At 47.5% G+C, this 22,634-nt stretch overlaps 1 protein-coding gene across 2 annotated transcripts in view; it reads left to right on the top strand.

Moving 5' to 3' along the window:
• The window catches only part of SLC39A14 (solute carrier family 39 member 14), a 51,424-nt gene extending 34,981 nt beyond the window's left edge, over positions 1-16,443 (top strand). For both annotated transcript variants that reach the window (XM_005895317.2, XM_070375589.1), the window contains exons 2-9: positions 70-347; positions 2,332-2,518; positions 5,843-6,012; positions 7,962-8,084; positions 8,814-9,002; positions 9,153-9,360; positions 10,437-10,621; positions 13,316-16,443. In XM_005895317.2, the coding sequence (XP_005895379.2) occupies positions 84-347; positions 2,332-2,518; positions 5,843-6,012; positions 7,962-8,084; positions 8,814-9,002; positions 9,153-9,360; positions 10,437-10,621; positions 13,316-13,462 (1,473 nt within the window). In that variant the 5' untranslated portion in view covers positions 70-83 and the 3' untranslated portion in view covers positions 13,463-16,443. The remainder of the gene's footprint in view (positions 1-69; positions 348-2,331; positions 2,519-5,842; positions 6,013-7,961; positions 8,085-8,813; positions 9,003-9,152; positions 9,361-10,436; positions 10,622-13,315) is intronic.
• Positions 16,444-22,634: the final 6,191 nt, after the last annotated feature.

Here is a 22,634-nt window from a genome sequence, read left to right as displayed (position 1 = left end):
GGAGCGAGCCCTGTGGGTCTGCAATGGAAGGAAAGGGTGGGTCTCTCACCTGGCTCTTCGCTCTTGCAGGCTCATCCGTCACCATGGAGCTGCTGCGCCCAGCCCTCCCCAGCTACTTCCTGCTGACCCTGCTCAGCATATGGACGGCTGCTTCTGAGGCTCGTGCTGTGTCCACAGGGATGCCCACCATCAGTGCAGCCTCTTTTCTGCAAAACCTCATGCATCGCTACGGGGAGGGTGACAGCCTTACCCTTCAGCAGCTGAAGGCCCTGCTCAACCACCTGGACGTGGGAGTAGGCCGGGGCAATATCTCCCAGCCCGTGCAGGGCCCGAGGAACCTCTCGACGGTAAGGCCTTCAGCTCCGCCCAGCACCGATTCTACCCTTTCAAGGTTCACAGTCTAGGTGGGGCCAGGTGAGCCTTGATGACAGAGCAGAGGGGCCACTTCTTGCCCTGCAGTCTGGGTCAGCTGGTCTGAGACTCCAGCTGCACCTCACAACCTTCTCCATGGGTGCACTGAAGCCCTTAGCCCAGGACAGCCATGCAGTAGGGGCTGCCCGCTGTCCAGACCCTGCCACAGAGCTGTACTGGGAACTCCTGGAACTGATGCTAGGCTGGGGTTCCTGGGTCAGCTTGTGCTTCTAATAGAGTTTTTGCAAAAAACTCTTTTTGCAAAACTTTGCCCATCATCCTGGGTGAGCCTCAAAGTACCTCCAGGTGCAGGTGGCAGATCTTCATTATATCCTGTATACAGTGAGATGGGCTTCTGTGGTGACTTAGACAGTAAAGAATCCACCTGCCATTGCAGGAGATGCAGGTTCAATCCCTGGGTTGGGACAATCCCCTGGAGAAGGAAATGGCAACCCACTCCAGTATTCTTGCCTGGGAAATCCCATGGACAGAGGAGCCTGGCAGGGTACAGTCCATGGGATTGCAAAGAGTGGAACACGACTGAGTAAGCAACAACAATATACTGGGATACTAAGGGACGCACCGTGTGTTCTGCAGGGACCAGGATTAAGACTCGGGTATTTTGGCTTCTGATTCTCTCTTCTGTCTTCCATGTCATCTTGGCTAATCAGAGTCTGAGGCCGTGTGTGGCAGCCAAATATAAGTCACCCCGCAATGTCTTTATACATCTCCTCTGTTCCCTGTGCTGAGTGTTGTGAAAAAGACAAAAAATGAGTCATCTTCAGGGAGTTTACTGTTCAGATGGGGAGCTCAACCAACCAAACACAGAGTTAGCTGATACTTAGATGAAGTGTTAAGAGGCTGTGGGTTGGAGAGTCATTTTCTGATTCAGAAATGACAGGAGCGGGTGAGTATGGGCTAACTGGTCAAGGAAGCTTTGTGGGTGGGGTGTTCTGGAGCTTCACCCTGAAGGAGAGCAGAGTTCAGAGAGGTCAAGTAGCCAGAAGTGGGGAACCATGTGGCATAGATGTGGAACCATGGGGGCGTGGCGCACCTCTGAGTCAGAGGGGAGCCTGCCCCGGATTGGGGGCTCATGTAGCCTGACCCCAGCGACCTTCTGGTGCAGCACAAGGATTTTGGGGGTCACCAAGTCTAGCCTCCAGCTTTGTAGGCCCAGGAAACCCTCCTTCATCAGCCCTCCCAGAGGGCTGGTTCATTAGACACAGACCCACGTAAAACCAGTGAAAGACTGACGTGTGAGTGTCTAATTAGAAGTGAAATGGCAGTGTTTCAGGGGAATGGTATGTGAGAACCACTTACCTGATGCCTCCCAGGGAACTGAGAGCCCAAGCCCACTGGGCAGCCCACGCCTCTCCCTGGCAGACCCTGAATCTTCAGGTACTCCTCCTCCCTTCCCCAGTCTCTGCCAGCATATTCTTCAGGCTGCAGACATTACTGCACATGGCCCAGGAGACCCAGGAGACAGCATAGACACCTGTGCTCAGTGGCTCTGGAGAAGCATCTGAAATCTGCATTTTACTATAACAGCTCCCGGGGTTGTTGTGATGTGGAGCCAGATTGGGTATCTGGGAGAAACTGCATATTCAGGTATGCACAGAGGCATGTTTTCCAGCAGCCGCACCCTGGTCATAATAATTGGAATCCAGTTGTTTCCAGAACTTCTGGGTAGCCATTCATAGATGGGCGTGTGGAAGGCATGTCTGGGTGGCTGATCTCTTAAGATTACTTATCAGTGTTTTATGTTTAAGGACTACTTTGCTCTCATCCTTGGAAATTAGCCTGCAGATTCCATGAAAGTTAGCCAGTTCCATCTTCTATTCTTCATCTTGGAGAGCTCCTCAGGGGCAAGGTGTGACCTTGGGTCCTAAGAGGCTTTCTGCCCCTCCCTCTTGGTTTCAGTGCTTCAGTTCTGGAGAACTCTTTGCTGCCCACAACCTCAGCCACCAGTCGCAGATCGGGGAGCGTGAGTTCCAGGAGTTCTGCCCCACCATCCTCCAGCAGCTGGACTCCAGGGCCTGCTCCTCCGAGAACCAGGAGAATGAGGAGAACGAGCAGACAGAAGAGGGGAGGCCCAGCTCGGTGGAAGGTGAGCCAGGATGGGGAGGCAGGGCCTGGTGTCCATGCTTGTCAGCACCGGGACTGCCGGGGTGATCAGATAGAGCAGCTCACTGAATGATTAACCGGTTATCCTCCTCTTAGCATCGTCAGGAGGGGTGAACAGAAGTAATGTCTAAACTGATATCTCCCATGCTCACGAGACCAGTCCAGCACATCACCAGGCTGGGCAGTGTGGCTGGTGAGCGGTCAGTGTGAGGCTTTTGGACCACTTTCCCTTTTGGTTTTCATTAAACTACCAGGGGGCCAATGCCTTGATTTTTTGAGTTTAGCATTTAAGGCCTTTCTCAGTCTGCCCTCGTCCCACTTCACCCACCTACCGTCCTCCTCTGCCTGGACCTCTGCTCCAGCCACTGTGGTTCACGTGTATACACGTGGCTCCCTTGGGCCTGGATCGAGCTCCTGCAATCCTGTCCTGCTAGTGTGAGCTGCCAGCATTTGGTACCTGACAAATGCCACCTGTGTCCTGCCCCACGTCATTATTTAACTCTTGTGGTCTTTAGCTTTTCATGGGTTCACCTGCCCCTCCATCTGAAAGGTAAGCTACTTTGGATAGCAACTTTGGTGTATGTTTTCAGGCTTCTTCACAGCACCCAGCAAGAGACACTCGGCAAGCATTTATTGATGGGCTGGCAAAACTCTGTCTGCCCTGGTTGCGGCTGGGTTCAAAATGGGGAGTTGCACGCACCCCCAGCAGCAAGAGCACCCCCACCCGCAGTAATGGCGGCCCTCATCTGTTCTTGTTCCTCCACAGTGTGGGGCTTTGGTTTTCTCAGTGTCTCACTGATTAACCTGGCCTCTCTCCTGGGAGTCCTCGTCCTGCCCTGCACGGAGAGAGCGTTTTTCAGCCGTGTGCTCACTTACTTCATCGCCCTGTCCATTGGAACGCTGCTCTCTAACGCGCTCTTCCAGCTCATCCCAGAGGTGCAGTAGAACAGAAGCGTGCGCGTCCTCTCTCCCCGGGGTGTCCCTGCCCCAACCTGTGCTCCAAGGCCCCTGACAGCCGCCACCTGAAACATTGACGTCTTCTTCTAGTCAAGGGACCCGAATGACTTCTGCCTCTGAATCTCCAGGGCCTCCTGTCACTCCTGGGGCACCCAGGTCGGCCTCTGGCCTCTTCAGGGGTTGTCAAATGCAAGGCTGTTAGCACTCACCCCCATCACCACCACCACATCATCACCATGCTGGGGATCTGTCGGCCTCCTTCCCCAGTCAGTGCCTTTCCTAAGCCCAGTTGGCAGGGCTTGAAAGGAAAGTGGTCAGTGGTGGCTGCCCCTACCCTTGGTCCTCCTGATCCCTGCCAATCTAAGTAGAGGCCCTGGCAGTACTCAGATGTGGCCACCAAGAGATGATCCATCTGGAATGAGGTGGAAGGAAAGAGGTTACCAACTGAAAAGTGGAACTGGCTTAAAAAGATCCTTTTTTTTAAAGCAGGCCCTAATCCACACAGTGTGGGCTTCCTTGCTGGCTCAGTGGTAAAGAATCCACCTGCCAGTGCAGAAGACACGGGTTCGATTGCTGGGTCAGGAAGATCCTCTGGAGGAGGCGATGGCAAGCCACTCCAATATTCTTGCCTGGGAAATCCCATAGACAGAGGAACCTGGTAGGCTGCAGTCCATGGGGTTGCAAAAGAGACACTACTTATGACTAAACAAAAACAGTCTGCAGGATACAAAGCCAAACACAGAATCAAGACTGTGAAACAAAAACAAGTGAAGTGACCTGCAGCCCTTCACACCTTGCATCTTGACTTCTTCCTGATAGGAGTGACTTCCTGGCGCCCCGACTTGACTGTTTTGAAATATTCGTTAATTTTGTTCTTTAATTGTAAACACTGAGGAGCTTAAAAAAAAAAAGGCCCAAGGTGACAGTCTGCCCACCTGTCAACTCGGGCAGGGACGTGCAGTGGGGCAGTGGGTGACGTGCCCCCCTCCACTTTGAGAATGTTGGCTTTGCCTTCCATAGGCAGCTGCCCACCTTTCCCAATCAGAAGACATCATGGGGATTTCCCTGGTGGTCCAGTGGCTAAGACTCCGAGCTCCCAATGCAGGGGCCCTGGGTTCAGTTCCTGGTCATGGAACTAGATCGCATATGCTGTACTAGCGACCAAAAAAAAAACTCTATGGGATGCCGGCCTTACCTTACCTGTTCCTGCTTCATGATGAGAGAAGAAATTTGGTTTAAGGTGAACCATCTCGATGCTATGTCATAATTGCACATGAATCTAGCAAGCACTTCTCAGGGCAGGCCTCATCTTGGGCTATTTTTTTTCCAGCTCTGGAAATTAAATTTATTAATTTTTTTTTTTCAAGATCGGAAATGAAATGCTGTGTTGCCTGTTGAATAGAAATACAATAATGATGCATACTCTACCTCTGGCCTCACAGGGGAGGCTTTGTCCTGCCCGGAGTGTGTGACTCTGAGAAATGGAAGAGGAAATATTTTTGGGCAGGGCGATCTTGGAACTCTGTTCTCTATGCTGCAGCCCTCTCAAAGCAAATGGAAACAAACGAAACCTGAGGGAGTTCTCTGGTTGTCTAGTGGTTAGGGCTCCAGGCTTTCACTGCTGTGGCCTGGGTTCAGTCCCCTGTTGGGGAACTAACATCCTACAAGCTATGCAGCCAAAAGAAAAAACAAACAAAAAACATAGAGGGAAAAAATGGCAAGAAAACCCGGGCTGTTGAGAGAGTGAATTCTGCGGGCATCGGGCCTTGTTTGTTTATCCTTTCTGTCCTGCACTTCTGACCTGGTTGTGTCCTGTGCAGTGCTGAGCAGGTGCGAGGAGTGTCCATGTGCCTGCAGCGTGGGTTGGATGTGCAAACGTGTATGTGCAGCACAACGGTCTCTTCCCGGGCTCTCGTTTCCTCTCCCGGACAGCCCTCGAGTCCAAAGTCCGCCAGGCAGCCTCTGGCCTGGCCTGGGGACACTTCGGCTAAGACTGAAACTGCCCTGCCAGGCACAGCAGCAGGCAGGTGGGACTCGGCCACCAGGCAGCAGGGCAGGAGAGAAGCAGCGTTCCAAGACCACCTCAAGCTCCTCCCCCATTTCTCCTGAACTTGATTGAAGAAAATTTCATCGGACTTGAATCACTAACAAATGTTCTGTTTCTCTCTCCCTCCCTGCTTGTCTCTCTCTGATTCTTCTCCTTTGTCTCCTTTGTTAATATCTGTCAACCAAACCCCTCCTGACCACTCCCTCCCCCCAACCTGCCTTCCCTCAATGGTGGCTGCCATACCCTGGGGCATTGGCCCTCGTCTCTGTCCCGGGTGGGCCTGGCTCCCCCTCTCCATGGCAGTTTGGGGGTACGGTCTCCTCTGCGTGACCGTCATCTCCCTCTGCTCCCTCCTGGGGGCCAGCGTTGTGCCCTTCATGAAGAAGACTTTTTACAAGAGGCTCCTGCTCTACTTCATAGCTCTGGCGATTGGAACCCTCTACTCCAACGCCCTCTTCCAGCTCATCCCTGAGGTATGACGAGCCAGGGCCCTCTCGAGAGCACGCCACCTCCTGGGGGACTGCGGGGTGCAGTGGGAGGACCACCCCCCATCTCCACGGATGGTGTAGCGAGGAGATCTCTCCTTTTGGAAAGTGAAGACGGGACACAGACACGAACAGGGAGAGGCAGTTTGAGCAGGGAGTAGGTTTGTGAGCTGGTACAGATCCCAGCTCCCCTTGTGCACTAGGGCAAGTCACCTAACCCCTCTGTGCTGCAGTTTCCCCATGCAGAAAAGGGGAAAAATAATAGGCTGGACCTCAGGATGAGGTCATGAGGGTTCTATGAGTTCATGTTCATAAATCACCTGGTGCTCGCTACCTACCAGGTGAAGAGAGATAGTGTAGTTAGGTCACATAATGGCCCCCAGTTTAGAGCTTTGGAAATCAAAGGATTTCCAAAACCGGAATCAATAGGTCTCAGTGAAAAAGAATGGTTCTCCTCAGTAGGGCATAAACTTCTAAAGACCCTCTGTCTTTTGTATCAGAAAGTAAGCTGAACCCAACAGTCTGGCCTCACACATGTTGACGGCCCCATTGCCCCTTCACCTGGGCTAACCAGGACACCCTCCATGGCAGAGGAGGAGCACTGTGTTTGTAAGGTTTAGCAGGGCCCAGAAGGAGTTTCTGATGCTGTGTGGTCTCCTTGTAGACCCGCTGATGCAGGAAGCAAGCATGAGGTGCTTCACTGTGGGTGGTCTGACAGGCCCGGACCAGCCAGAGGTGAAGCAGAAAGATGATGCCCTGCGCTTTGTAGCACTTCGTTTTCCACGCTGTGGTTTTGTGTTTCTTGAGTTGATCCTCAGATCACTTCTGTGATGTGTAGGAAACAAGGACTGTTTGACCTGTTTAACAGATGCAGAACCCGGCCTACACAAGAGCTCATGTCCTGGTTCTTTTAGTGGAGAACTGTTAGTTGCCTCTGTCCACTCCACTTTCCCTTAAGATGGTTTGACTGTCTTGGAAAGTTGGCCTGAATGAGTCATTTCTATTCTAGAACTTGACCTTTAATGTCTCTTAGAAAACTACACTGGATTAGAGACTGCATTTTGTCTCTTTAAAACAGAAAAGAAAAAAACACTTAGTTTTTAAGCAACCCAGAGTTCCTGGTTCTGATGGCCACTTTTATCTGGGGCCCATCCATGAGATGGCTGGTGTTTGCTCTTGAGGCCCGTTTTCTATCAGAAAACTGAGGAGCAGGTCAGCAGACACTTTCTCAAGTTCCCCGCCACTGCACACAAGTTAGGAGCTTCACTGGGAATGGTTCTCCTAACTTCTACTCCTGTCTGCTTTCCCAAGGATTTTTTTTTTTTTTCCTACCATAATAAGCGAAGTTTCAAGAACCCAAAACAAACTTCCCCAGATTGATACATGCAGTAATACTGTCTGCTCCCTTGGCTTTGTGGTCACTGGGAGGTCTGCGGTCAGAAAGATGCTGCAATTCTTAAGGTTCCATCAGGGAAAGGATTTCCCATTTTAGAAAGTTTAATTACGCCATCTCCCTGTGTGTTTACATGCAGGTCATCCAGGGAGACTAGATAATGACAAAAATAAACACAAGTGTCTCCTCCTTAAATACGGAATTTGCCGGCAGAGTCTGCCCTTATTACAAAGCACCAGGAGGAAATAAAGACAGGGTTGTTGTTAAAAGTTCTGCATCCTTGTCCGAGGCTGTTCTTCCTGAAAGTAAAATTCGAAAGACGATCTGATGTCTTTTTTCTGATGTCAGAAAATCAGCTAGAGAGAACCCAGCAGATCTGGTGGCATGACATGAGGAAAACATCAAGGGTTAGATTTTGCTGGAAAAAGATGAAGTAGATGGCAGGCTTGTCCCAGTCTCTTCCTTTCTTGGAGTCAAGGAGGTGGTGAAAGAGAGGAGAGGGGACCAGTGAAGTTCAACTCATTTTGTTTTCCTGGGTCCACAGGCTTTCGGTTTCAACCCCATGGAAGACTATTACGTCTCCAAGTCTGCAGTGGTGTTCGGGGGCTTTTATCTCTTCTTTTTCACAGAGAAGATCTTGAAGATGCTCCTTAAACAGAAAAACGAGGTGAGCCCTAATTGTTGGTAAAGGAAGTGCCTCCCAGGAGAGCATCGTCTCAGAAATCTGTCCCAGGTGTGCTGTTAACCTCAGTGCTGATCCAGTGAGCTTAGCTGGATCCTCCCACCATGGATTCAAACCCACAAACTTCCTGAGTAGATAAACCCACGTCACTTCAGAAAGGGGACAAGCAGGGGGCAAGGGCGAACCAGAAACCAGATACCAGATCTGGCCTGTGTGCCTCCTCCCAGGCAGTAACTTGCCCTCTTTATCTTATTCTAGATTATTTCCTTAACAGATTTTCAGCCCTTGAGGAGATGTAGGAAGGGCACTGTATATGAAATATGTCCGCAAGGAAATGAGACCGGTTTTTGTGATGTAGGTCCCAGAAGTTGCCTTTGGTGCCTGGCTCCTAGTTTTCCCCTAAACAGTTGCTGAATGGGATATAATCAGCCATTGCGAGGAGCCTCTCTTAAGCACCTGTGCTGTGCCTCCTGCCAGGAATAAGCACTGGCCCCTCGGTCACTGCTCTGAGATACATCCTATGCCAGCTGCACGCCCCACCCCGCCCCTTTCAGCTTTCTCCATTGCCTTGCCCTCGGCTTCTGTCTCTCCATTGCCTGCTCATGGTTTCCCAGACAGTGGGAGTGAGGTTCTCCCGGTGCTCGTGGCACTTGCTGGGTGGATGGTTTTGGTGAGCGTTGCTCTGGTTTGCCCCCCTCTGCACGGTGCCTCTAGCATCATCACGGACACAGCCATTATACCTCTGAGACGCTCCCCTCCCAGAAGGACCAGGAAGAGGGGGTGACAGAGAAGCTGCAGAATGGGGATCTGGATCATATGATTCCTCAGCACTGCAGCGGGGAGCTGGACGGGAAGACCCCCGTGGTGGACGAGAAGGTCATCGTGGGCTCCCTGTCCGTCCAGGTCAGCGGGCTGTCCTCCACTGGGAGATTCAAGTGGGGACTGGGAGGTGGGAAGGGGTTCCACGGTAACAGCCTTGATGACTCGGACCTGCCCTGAAGGTCTGTCGTCCACCCTTTGACCTGGGGGCCTTGGGGTCGGGCTTCCCGGCAGGACCTGCAGGCTTCCCAGAGCGCCTGCCATTGGCTGAAAGGCGTACGCTACTCAGACATCGGCACGCTGGCCTGGATGATCACCCTGAGCGACGGCCTCCACAACTTCATCGACGGCCTGGCTATCGGCGCCTCCTTCACTGTGTCCGTCTTCCAGGGAATCAGCACCTCAGTGGCCATCCTGTGTGAGGAGTTCCCACATGAGCTTGGTAGGGGCCCGGGCACTGCCCCCACCCCAGCCTGGTCCATTGTGCTGCCTCCCCACAGCCCTTCAGAACACAGACCATGTTCAGTGAACACATTCTCTGTGCTGTGTGAAATCAAACCACTGATTCTCAACAGCCGAATCAGTCACTGAAAACCGATCATTGGATAAGGACACTTGGAGGTCCAGTGATTAAGACTCTGCACTTCCACTGTGCGGGGCACAGATTTGATCCCTGGTCAGGGAACCAAGGTGCTTCGTGTCACACAATATGGCCAAAAAACCCGGAAAATCGATCAGTGGAAATTATGGAGTTTTTACCAGCATGTTTGTTTCCCTTTAGTCCCATAACCTGTGGCTCAGTTTCCTCACTTCTACACTGGGATTAATAGTGGTACCTAGCTCGTTGATTCATCGTGAGAAACATGGAGGAAAAAAATCATGAAAAGGACTTATGGCATGCCATTCATTAGACTTAAATTTTTAGTATTGGTTATCTCTTACATCCTATTAATCTTACAAAGGCTGAGCTGCATGTTTGAGGTCTGGTGGGTAGAAGAAAGAGATGAGCCAGTTGGAAAGTCCTTGGTTTTATCAGAAGGAGAGTGTAAAAAGCCTAGACTTTTTTGAGGCTCAGATATTCAAGGTCATATCCCAGCTTTGCCATTTATTGGCTTGTGAATTTGGGCAAATGACTTAACATCTCTCCATCTCGATTTTGTTTCCTATAAACACCATGCATTACAGTTTTGAGGAAGGAAGCTCCTTCTATTTCACCATCAATCAAAAGAGAAATGAGGCCATGGCTAGGTGGTTTTCTCTTTTGAAAATCCTATGCATTGTGTTCAGCCTCTAGGCTGGACGCACATGGCCAGCCTCATAGATGCAAGCTTGCAAGCATCCTTGGTGTGGAGGTCAAGGGGGCCTTAGTCTGTCATTATGAGCTCTAGTCTGGGCTGTCAGGATTTTCACCCAGCCTCCATCCGACACTTAGGCAGTCTGTCCTCATCAAGTTGTGTGTCCCACAACCTAATATGACTCTTCTGTCCACACCCTCCCTTCTCATCCTCCCCGCTGTAGGAGACTTTGTTATCCTGCTCAACGCCGGCATGAGTCTCCAGCAGGCTCTCTTCTTCAACTTCCTCTCTGCCTGCTGCTGTTACGTGGGCCTGGGCTTCGGCATCTTAGCCGGCAGCCACTTCTCTGCCAACTGGATCTTTGCACTGGCTGGAGGAATGTTCTTGTATATTTCACTGGCTGATATGGTAAGTCTTCTGTAGTTTTAATGCCTTGTAGGCAAAACTGGATCAGGTTATTAAGTTCATTGAGTGGGATGACAGCTAAGGTACATTAGTTACTTTGTTTTTAATAACAACTTTATCAACAAATCAGTTCATGTGTGTGCACATGCTGTCGCTTCAGTTGTGTCCAACTCTTTGCGACCCTATGGACTAGTAGCCTGCCAGGCTCCTCTGTCCATGGGATTTTCTAGGTAAGAATACTGGAGTGGGTTGCCATGCCCTCCTCCAGGGGATCTTCCCAACCCAGGGATCAAACCCAGATCTCGTATGTCTCCTGCATTGCCAGGTGGATTCTCTACCACTCGGCCATGTGGGAAGCCCAAATTTGTATAACACACCATTTACCTATTTAAAGTATACAATGCTTTTTTTAAAGGGATATTAGATTTTTAAAGGATGAAAAGCCTATGTTCCTTGGGCATATGTCACTGAAGAAAATGATCTATCTCAACTCCAGGGTCCTTACCTAAGTATCTTTTAGATATTCATAGATAAATAGAAAGAAGGAGGCAGGAAGGGAAGGAAGGAAAGAAAATAACCCATAATTATTCTCTCTCAGAACACCACCACTTGGGTTTATTTCTTGTTTCTTCACAATGCATCGTGTTTGTTTTTAAACAACTAATCACACTGAATATGCATTTCTGTATCCTAGTTTCTTTTTTCACTTAATACATCCTAGACATTTTTCATGCTGCATATTCTTTAAAGGCATCCTTTTCAGGGAATTCCCTGTCAGTCCAGTGGTTAGAGTGCCGCACTTCCACGTCAAGGCATCATCTCCACTGCTGGTATTTGGTGGGAGAATGTACTCGATCCAGAACAAGAATCACTGGCTCAGAAAGGCTGCATTAGTTTGAGGTTTTAATATGTATTGCCAAATTACATTATTTAACAGTTTAACATTGCTTAACCTTCCTTTACGTTATTAGCAGTGTCTGAAAGGGTACATTGTACTGTGCGCACTGACGTTTGTTTGAGTTTGCTAGTTTAATACCTGATTTGTTGCATCTTTTTCTCTAACGCAGTTGATTTCTTTCCTTAAGGGCATGACATGTTCTTTGGCGTGTTTGATTGCATTATTTTCTGTATCCTTGGAAAGTATTATTTTTAAAAAATCATTTGTTTGTTTTTGGCTGCTCTGGGTCTTCATTGCTACATGCAGGCTTCTCTCGTTGTGGCGAGCCGAGGCTGCTCTTCTTGCAATTCCTGGCTTCTCATTGCTTCACTTGTTGTGGAGCACAGGCTCTAATGTTCACGGGCTCATTAATTGTGAAGCACAGGCTTAGTTGCTCCAAGGCATGTGGGATCTTCCCCTACCAGGGGTGGAACCCATGTCCCCTGCACTGAGAGGCAGATTCTTAACCATTAGACTACCAGGGAAGTCCTAAAAAGTAGTATTTTTCATGAGATGATGAGAGTACTGACCACCACAGTCCATCCTCAGCCAATGGGTTAGGATATTTTTTGTTCAGTCCTTGGGTCAGGAAGATCCTCTGGAGAAGGAAATGGCAACCCACTCCAGTATTCTTGCCTCGGAAATCCCATGAATAAAAGAGCCTGTAGAGCTACAGTGCATGGGGTCACAGAGAGTCGAACGTGACTGGGCATGCATGCCTTGCTAGCCAGCTGCAGGAGACCTTGAGTCACTGCAATACTTAGCTCCATTTTCTGGCCCCTTACACAGTTGCTCAGTTTCCCAAACAAGTGGCAGTTTTATTAGAGTGGTTATTTTTAACCAGCCTCTAAACATATCCAGGGTTACATATATGTATAGTACTTTGTTTCAGCTCAATAGTTGTAAAGCAGTGGCAACCACCTTGGAGAAAGGTGATAATGTTTAAGTTCTAGAAGTTACTGCTGTTGATTTTCTTTGTAAACCAATCCTATTTTTTTATATATCCTGGTGGCTTAGCAGTAAAAGAATCTGCCTGTCAATGCAGGAGACGTGGGTTCAATCCCTGGGTCTGGAAGATCCCCTGGAGAAGGAAATGGCAACCCACTCCAGTATTCTTGCCTGGAGAATCCTATGGACATGGCGGGTCACAGTCCACGAGATCACAGAGTCAGACATGACTGAGTAACTGAGCATGCATGCATGCATCTTGATTAAATATTATATATAATAGCTATTATTAATAATAGTATATTATTAATAAATAGTATATTAATTAGTATTAATTAATACTATATCATTGCTGCTGCTACTGCTAAGTCGCTTCAGTCGTGTCCGACTCCGTGTGACCCCATAGACGGCAGCCCACCAGGCTCCCCGTCCCTTGGGTTCTCCAGGCAAGAACACTGGAGTGGGTTGCCATTTCCTTCTCCAATGCATGGAAGTAAAAAGTGAAAGGGAAGCTGCTCAGTTGCATCCAACTCCTAGCGACCCCATGGACTGCAGCCTACTAGGCTCCTCCATCCATGGGATTTTCCAGGCAAGAGTAATGGAGTGGGTTGCCATTGCCTTCTCCAAGTACATCATTAATAGTATATCAATAATCATTACACTGATGATGTGTTATTTTCACATAAAAATATAATAATAATAAACATTGTAATGATTATTTGATAGTGTATATGACTGAATTGTCCTGCACTTGAAGGAGCTGCAAGAAGAAAGGAACTGCAGCTCTTGTGTTCTCTCCTTTTCTTTCACAGTTCCCTGAGATGAACGAGGTGAGCCAAGAGGATGAACGCAAGGGCAGTGCCTTGATCCCCTTTGTCATCCAGAACCTGGGCCTCTTGACTGGTTTTGGCATCATGCTAGTCCTCACCATGTACTCGGGACATATCCAGATCGGATAGGGCCCCGCCAGGAGCCGGCAGGGTTGGCAGTCCAGCCCTGGGCTGCCCGACCCCTGGCCCAAGGACACCTCATCCAGGAAGCGGTTCGGAAGAGGCAGTTCTATTAAAAACTGTGACACAGACTCTATTCCTACATTCAACTGTCAGCTGGTTTTAAAAATGCTCTATCCAAGGAATAAGCTGCCCTGGTAACCAGCCTCTCGGTAGTGCCTCTGTCCCTTTCCTCTTCTCAACGCAGCTCAAAAGACAAGCCTAACTTTCCCCTCTGGTTACCTTGGCCACTTTCTCTCCCAACCAGCACTGAGACATTCTGAATCCTTGGCCAGGTGGCACAGAAAGAGAGCCAGGGCTCACAGCTTGGTGAGAAATACTAGGAGGTGAATCTACAATTTGGGGCTCTTAAAATCTCAGTGTGTTTCCTGGGCCTCAAGGTGACCCATTTTTAAGTGAATTTGCCTGTTTTTTTTACAGCAGAAGTACAAAGGACAGAAACCCTCTAATATTTTCAAAGTCTGTTCAGTCGCCTGTTCTGTCAAAGAGAAGTCAAAGCTGGAAACAGATGAGCAGGGCTGGAGGAGAGGCAAGGGTCATTGTGTGTGGACGAGGGGAGGGTGTCTTGTCAGGATGGTCACTTATTCCCACTGGGACCCTGGGCCAAAATTGGTTCTGCACCTGGTGTTTGGTGGTTGTCCAGGTGAACAGCAAGTAGTTTGTGTTGCCTGAACTTCCCCTCCTTTCAGATGAACACTGGAGGACACGGGAGGCAGAGAAGAGAGACCTCTGAGAAATCCAATGGTTTTGCTGCAATTCCCACCCCTCAGCCCCCACCCCCATCCCCTGAGAGACACTTCCACCGCCTCCCTGGCAGCACACTCTAAGCACAGTGACAACACCCGTGTTGGAGGGGAGACCGCACAAATTCACCTCCCTGGACAACAACTCGTGCTGCCAAGTGACAAACTGACTTTCAGAACTGGAGTGCCGCTTGGGGTCTTCTTGACAAGGGTAATCGGAGGTGCAGTCAGTGCAGGCAGCATTTAGGACTTACTAATGCCACAAGTAACAGTACACATGATAGAACTCTGAGCTGGGAGGGGCGCATCCTTGGTGTTCACAGAATAGGGGACCCAGGAGCTCCCGGCAACCAGCTGGGTCCCCCTTCCGCCCTCACCCCACACCAGAAAGGGCGAATCCTGTATGGAACTGAACATGAATTATGCTAATAACTCTTCAGAAAATGAATTGATAGATTCATGTGTGTGTATGTGTGTGGGAGACCGTAGGTCCCCTGCTTGCCCTGTGGAGCCCTCTCCGCAGAGCTCCGGCTGTGAGGGGAGCTCGTCTCCAGGTTCACTAGGTGAATTGCTGTATTATTATCATATTGATAACGTGAGATTCCTCAGCCACTCTGGGGAGCCGACCTCTCCAGAAGCCTTCCTCAGTGGTGCCCGTGGTCGCAGCCCAGGGGCTGTGCTTGCAGACGACCTGTGCGCGTGGCTGACCAGCACTGGTCCGTCGCCACCACCGAGCACATTTCCGTTCTGACAGGAAAATTTTTCCACTCTACAGTAATTGAAAGCATCGACTCTGGGTTTTTTTCTTTTTTTTTTCCTTTGGGAAACATCCCTCAAACCGGGACTGTTCTTGAACATGAGCAGGAAAACCGCTGGTGATGCTTTACAAATTTTTCTCATCTTGCCTGTTGACTTGGATAGATTTGAGAATGGGCGGAAGGAGGAGGAAAACTCAGTTCTCAAGATTCTAGATGAACTGTCAGGACAGACTTCCTGGTAGGATTACGGTCCAGTTTTTACCAAAGAACCAATTTGAATGTTGGAATCTAACTTTTTATACCGTCGTTATTATTGTCACTGTTAACTGTTTTGAAATGAATCTTTGTCTCTTCTGTTTCATTTTTCTCAGATTGCTTTCAGGAGCTAGCAGGAAATAACACTCAAATCTTAGGACCTTAGACGATTTTGCTTCCCTTAATTTACATTGATGTATTAACTTGATAATTTTAGCATTCCCTGTAGATCTGTCCTTCCTTACAGACACTGGTATCTGTGGAGTAGAATCCTAAGTGTTAGTGGGTTTCTAGTTTTAGGAGAAGAGCCCAAAAATGTAACCTTGAGCAAATTAAAAAAATAAAACGTGAGCGGTAGGGTGTTTTCCCTTCTCGTGCACATCCATATTAAGAACTGACTTTCCTTTCACAGACACCTGCTTCAAAGGGGAGTTTTTTTCAAACTGTAATTGGTCCAGAGGCCAGTCCCAATTGGAGCTTAGGAAGGGTAGAGACACTGAAATTGTGCAACGGATTACCTGTTGCTATTGGCAACAGATTTGCCTCATGAATCGAAAATGTGGCAGTTTCTTTCTGGTGTTGGGTTTGCTGTTTCAAGCATTTGTACACATTAGTAGTCTGAGGAGTAGCAAGTTCTGAGGACTTATTTCACGGCTGGCATTAGCATCTTCAGCCTCTCTCCCTTTCTCTAAGGATAACCAGGAAAGTATGTGTAACGCGCAGGAGCCGTGACTCCAGAGGAGGGGTTCTGCTGCTTCTCACCCTCCCCCTGGCTTGCAGGTCTTCTGTCCTTGCCTCCAAGGGTTTTCGTGTCTAGTGTCAACTTAGGTCTCCCTTTCACTGGTCCTTCACCTTGGGTTTTAAAAAGAAAGCTTCTCTTTTATGGTATCCTAAGACTTGTTTTTAGTAAATCCTCTTCCACATGGTAATATGGATATAGCAATATGTTGGAAATCTGCTTAAAAAGAAACAAAAGGTTGTCTGATTTTTGCAAAAGAGAGAGGTTAGTTTTTATTGTTCATATTTTATTTTACAGTTCTGCAATTCCATCACAGTATTTTTTTAAATGACTCAGGTGTTATGAAGATAAATTAGAAAATAAAATAAACTTAAGTTATGTGGACTGTAAATGTTTTTATTTGTAAGATTCTATAAATAAAGCTATATTCTGTAACTGTTGAATCCTGTGTCATCTTTTGCAGTAAGGTAGGTGTAACGAAAACTGTTGAACACAAGGTGGCGATGATGTCTCACTAACATAAAGCTTCCTTTTACTGGTCCACCTTATATTTGGAGAGGGGTTTTAGTTGCTAAAGATTCTGCCTGCAATGCAGGAGACCCCGGTTTGATTCCTGGGTCAGGAAGATCCGCTGGCAAAGGGATAGGCTACCCACTCCAGTATTCTTGGACTTCCCTTGTGGCTCAGCTGGTAAAGAATCCGCCTGCAATGCTGGAGACCTAGGTTCGATCCCTGGGTTGGGAAGATCCCCTGGAGAAGGGAAAGGCTACCCACTCCAGTATTCTGGCCTGGAGAATTCCATGGACTGTAAAGTCCATGGGTTTGCAAAGAGTCAGACATAAGTGAGCGACTTTCACTTGCACTTTAGAAGGAACCTCAGATAGTGTAACATGCTCACTTTAAAATTATTAACTTATCTTTCAGTGGAGCCCATGACTTTATCAGTGATGGACGGTGTCTCCTAAAAAGAACTTTCTGTCATACTGTTTCACTCGTACAAATCCATGATTTAAAACTTGGAGAATATTTGTCGTTCAGTCACTCAGTTGTGTCCGACTCTTTGCGACTCCATGGACTGCAGCATTCCAGGGTTTCCTGTCCTTCACTATCTCCTGGAGCTTGCTCAAACTCATGTCCATTGAGTCAGTCATGCCATCCTACCATCTCATCTTCTATCATCCCCTTCTCCTACCTTCTGTCTTTCCCAACATCAGGGTCTTTTCTAATGACTCAGCTCTTCAAATCAGGTGGCCAAAGTATTAGAGTTTCAGCTTCAGCATCAGTCCTTCAAATGAAGATTCAGGGTTGATTTCCTTTGGGATTGACTGGTTTGATCTCCTTCAAGTTCAAGGGACTCTCAAGAGTCTTCTCTAACACCACAGTTCAAAAGCATCAATTCTTCAGCGCTCAGCTCTCTTTATAGTCCAACTCTCACATCCATATGTGACTACTGGAAAAACCATAGCTTTGACTATATGGACCTTTGCCGACAAAGTAATGTTTCTGCTTTTTAATATGCTGTCTATGTTTGTCATAGCTTTTCTTCCAAGGAGCAAGTGTTTTTTAATTTCAAAGGCTGCAGTCACCATCTGGAGTGATTTTGGAGTCCAAGAAAATAAAGTCTGTCACTGTTTCCATTGTTTCCCCATCTATTTGCCATGAAGTGATGGGGCTGGATGCCATGATCTTAGTTTTTTGAATGTTGAGTTTTAAGCCAGCTTTTTCATTCTCTTTCACCTTCATCAAGAGGCTTTTTAGTTCCTCTTTGCTTTCTGCCATAAGGGTGGTGGTGTCTGCGTATCTGAGGTTATTGATATTTCTCCCGGCAATCTTGCAACTTGTGTTTCATCCAGCCCAGCATTTCGCATGATGTACTCTGCATATAAGTTAAATAAGCAGGGTGACAATATAGAGTCTTGACATACCCCTTTCCCAATTTGGAACCAGACCTTCATTCCATGTCCATTCTAACTGTTGCTTCTTAATCTGCATACAGGTTTCGCAGGAGGCAGGTAAGGTGGTCTGGTATTTCCATCTCTAAGAATTTTCCAGTTTGTGGTGATCCACTCAAAGGCTTTAGTGTAGTCAATGAAGCAGAAGAATATACTTGGTTCATTCAAACCATGTCTCCTGAATGTCTCACAGGGAAAAGTTCTGTCAGGAGATTTAAAATTCTAAATCTGCTCTTTCTCCATTTATTCAAAAGAGCAGGTGTCTGTTATTTATCTTCAACAACAAAAATGAACAGTAGGGTAAAAGAACTGATGCTAGCAACTTCCCTGGTGGTCCAGTGGTTAAGACTTTGCCTTTCAATGCAGGGGTTGCAGGTTCAATCCCTGATCTGGCAGCTAAGATTCCACATGCCTGGTGGCCAAAAAACCAAAACATAAAACAGAAACAATATTGTAACATTGAATAAAGACTTGGAGGGAAAAAAAGAATTGATGCTGTCTTATTACTACATAGAAATTCCCAAATGCCTGTTTCTCAGTCCTTCCTTTTTCTAACTCAAGAATAATATATTAAGTGGCTTCTATTGGAATTTTAAATCGCATTAAGTAGCTGTATTGGACTAGCATCTGATGCAGTTATTCAAAATGATACTCACTCCATCCTCGGCCTGTGCCACCTCTGGATCACCCGCCCAGGTGGGATTAATGCCTCCCTGTGTTTATCAGTTACTGGACTTGCATTGTAGTCTCTTATTCTTTATACACCAGCTTCCTTGGGTAGAGGCTCTACCTGGTTTCTCTCTGTGATTCCAGCACCTGCCACACAGTAAGAATGAAAAGATCAGATGGAATGCCTGCCAGCTTTGTGTTGATGGAAGGCCTCCTTATCCACTGGCAGCAGTTCCTGTTGTGTTTTTACTGTCTTTGGTGTTGGTTTTGCTAATTCCTTGTTTCCTGGTCCTTCTTTAGAAACAGAAGTTTGAGAGAGGTGAACTTGTGGCCAGTATAGAATAGAGTGGGCTTCTGTGGTGGCTCAGTGAGTGGTAAAGAATCCACCTGCCAATGCAGGAGACAGGGATTTGATCCCTGGGTCAGGAAGATCCCCTGGAGAAGGAAATGGCAACTCACTCCAGTATTCTTGCCTGGGAAATCCCATGGACAGAGGAGCCTGGTGGGCTACAGTCCCCGGGGTCGAAAAAGAGTCAGACACAGCTTAGTGAAGAAGCAACAACCTAGGATAAAGCCGAGCAAAGCAAACAGGTCACTAAGAAGGTTAAAACTTCGATCTTGGCCATCTCTTAGTAATACTGTTTATCAGCTAAGCCATTTGGGACATTTTTGGTGGAAGGTGTAATTCTTGGCCAGATAACTCCGAGGTCAGGGGCGGCGGCTGAGAGGAGCTACCGGGCGTCCGAGGTCAGGGGCGGCGGCTGAGAGGAGATACCCCGCGAATGAGGTCAGGGGCGGTGGCCGGGAGGAGCTACCCCACGCCCGGGCACCCGAGGCCAGGGGCGGCGGTCGGGAGGAGCTACCCTACGCCCGAGGCCAGGGGCAGCGGCCGGGAGGACCAACCCCACGTCCAGGAAGCGGTGGCTGCGCGGGTGCGGGAGGGCCTAGAGGAGCTATCCCACGTTGAAGGTCAGGAAGGGCGGCGGTGAGGAGATACCCCTTGTCCAAGGTAAGGAGCAGCGGCTGTGCTTTGCTGGAGCAGCCGTGAAGAGATACCCCACACCCAAGGTAAGAGAAACCCAAGTAAGATGGTAGGTGTTGCAAGAGGGCATCAGAGGGGAGACACACTGAAACCATACTCACAGAAAATTAGTCAATCTAATCACATGGATTAGATTAGTCAATCACATGGATTAGGTCCTAATCACATGGATTAGGACCATGGATTGTCTAACTCAGTGAAACTAAGCCATGCCCGTGGGGTGGGTATGGCAGAGAGATCTGACAGAATGTGGTCCACTGGAGAAGGAAATGGCAAACCACTTCAGTATTCTTGCCTTGAGAACCCCATGAACAGTATGAAAAGGCAAAATGATAGGATACTGAAAGAGGAACTCCCCAGGTCAGTAGGCACCCAATATGCTACTGGAGATCAGTGGAGAAATAACTCCAGAAAGAATGAAGGGATGGAGCCAAAGCAAAAAGAATACCCAGCTGTGGATGTGACTGGTGACAGAAGCAAGGTCCGATGCTGTAAAGAGCAATATTTCATAGGACCCTGGAATGTCAGGTCCATGAATCAAGGCAAATTGGAAGTGGTCAAACAAGAGATGGCAAGAGTGAATGTCGACATTCTAGGAATCAGCGAACTGAAATGGACTGGAATGGGTGAATTTAACTCAGATGACCATTATATCTACTACTGCAGGCAGGAATCCCTTAGAAGAAATGGAGCAGCCATCATGGTCAACAAAAGAGTCCGTAATGTGGTACTTGGATGCAATCTCAAAAACGACAGAAAGATCTCTGTTTGTTTCCAAGGCAAACCATTCAATATCACAGTAATCCAAGTCTATGGCCCAACCAGTAATGCTGAAGAAGCTGAAGTTGAACAGTTCTATGAAGACCTACAAGACCTTTTAGAACTAACACCCAAAAAAGATGTCCTTTTCATTATAGGGGACTGGAATGCAAAAGTAGGAAGTCAAGAAACACCTGGAGTAACAGGCAAATTTGGCCTTGGAATACGGAATGAAGCAGGGCAAAGACTAATAGAGTTTTGCCAAGAAAATGCACTGGTCATAGCAAACACCCTCTTCCAACAACACAAAGAAGACTCTACACATGGACATCACCAGATGGTCAACACCGAATCAGATTGATTATATTCTTTTCAGCCAAAGATGGAGAAGCTCTATACAGTCAACAAAAACAAGACCAGGAGCTGACTGTGGCTCAGATCATGAACTCCTTATTACCAAATTCAGACTGAAATTGAAGAAAGTAGGGAAAACCACTAGACCATTCAGGTATGACGTAAATCAAATCCCTTATGATTATACAGTGGAAGTGAGAAATAGATTTCAGGGCCTAGATCTGATAGATAGAGTGCCTGATGAACTATGGAATGAGGTTCGTGACATTGTACAGGAGACAGGGATCAAGACCATCCCCATGGAAAAGAAATGCAAAAAAGCAAAATGGCTGTCTGGGGAGGCCTTACAAATAGCTGTGAAAAGAAGAGAAGCGAAAAGCAAAGGAGAAAAGGAAAGATATAAGCATCTGAATGCAGAGTTCCAAAGAATAGCAAGAAGAGATAAGAAAGCCTTCCTCAGCGATAAATGCAAAGAAATACAGGAAAACAACAGGATGGGAAAGACTAGAGATCTCTTCAAGAAAATTAGAGATACCAAGGGGACATTTCATGCAAAGATGGGCTCGATAAAGGGCAGAAATGGTATGGACCTAACAGAAGCAGAAGATATTAAGAAGAGGTGGCAAGAATACACAGAAGAACTGTACAAAAAAGATCTTCATGTGTGATGTGTGATCACTGACCTAGAGCCAGACATCCTGGAATGTGAAGTCAAGTGGGCCTTAGAAACATCACTACGAACAAAGCTAGTGGAGGTGATGGAATTCCAGTTGAGCTATTCCAAATCCTGAAAGGTGATGCTGTGAAAGTGCTGCACTCACTATGCCAGCAAATTTGGAAAACTCAGCAGTGGCCACAGGACTGGAAAAGGTCAGTTTTCATTCCAATCCCAAAGAAAGGCAATGCCAAAGAATGCTCAAACTACCACACAATTGTACTCATCTCACATGCTAGTAAAATAATGCTCAAAATTCTCCAAGCCAGGCTTCAGCAATATGTGAACCGTGAACTTCCTGATGTTCAAGCTGGTTTTAGAAAAGGCAGAGGAACCAGAGATTAAATTGCCAACATCTGCTGGATCATGGAAAAAGCAAGAGAGTTCCAGAAAAACATCTATTTCCGCTTTATTCACTATGCCAAAGCCTTTGACTGTGTGGATCACAATAAACTGGAAAATTCTGAAAGAGATGGGAATACCAGACTACCTGACCTGCCTCTTGAGAAACCTATATGCAGGTCAGGAAGCAACAGTTAGAAGTGGACATGGAACAACAGACTGGTTCCAAATAGGAAAAGGAGTATGTCAAGGCTGTATATTGTCACCCTGCTTATTTAACTTATATGCAGAGTACATCATGAGAAACGCTGAACTAGAAGAAACACAAGCTGGAATCAAGATTGCCAGGAGAAATATCAATAACCTCAGATATGCAGATGACACTACCCTTATGGCAGAAAGTGAAGAGGAACTAAAAAGCCTCTTGATGAAGGTGAAAGAGGAGAGTGAAAAAGTTGGCTTAAAGCTCAACATTCAGAAAATGAAGATCATGGCATCTGGTCCCGTCACTTCATGGGAAATGGATGGGGAAACAGTGGAAACAGTGTCAGACTTTATTTTTCTGGGCTCCAAAATCACTGCAGATGGTGACTGCAGCCATGAAATTAAAAGACGCTTACTCCTTGGAAGAACACTTATGACCAACCTAGATAGCATATTCAAAAGCAGAGACATTACTTTGCCAACAAAGGTCCGTCTAGTCAAGGCTATGGTTTTTCCTGTGGTCATGTATGGATGTGAGAGTTGGACTGTGAAGAAGGCTGAGTGCCAAAGATTTGATGCTTTTGAACGG

The sequence above is a fragment of the Bos mutus genome, chromosome 8 (assembly GCF_027580195.1).
Source record: "Bos mutus isolate GX-2022 chromosome 8, NWIPB_WYAK_1.1, whole genome shotgun sequence".
Lineage (NCBI taxonomy): Eukaryota > Metazoa > Chordata > Mammalia > Artiodactyla > Bovidae > Bos > Bos mutus.
This window is presented reverse-complemented; position numbering and strand designations above follow the sequence as displayed.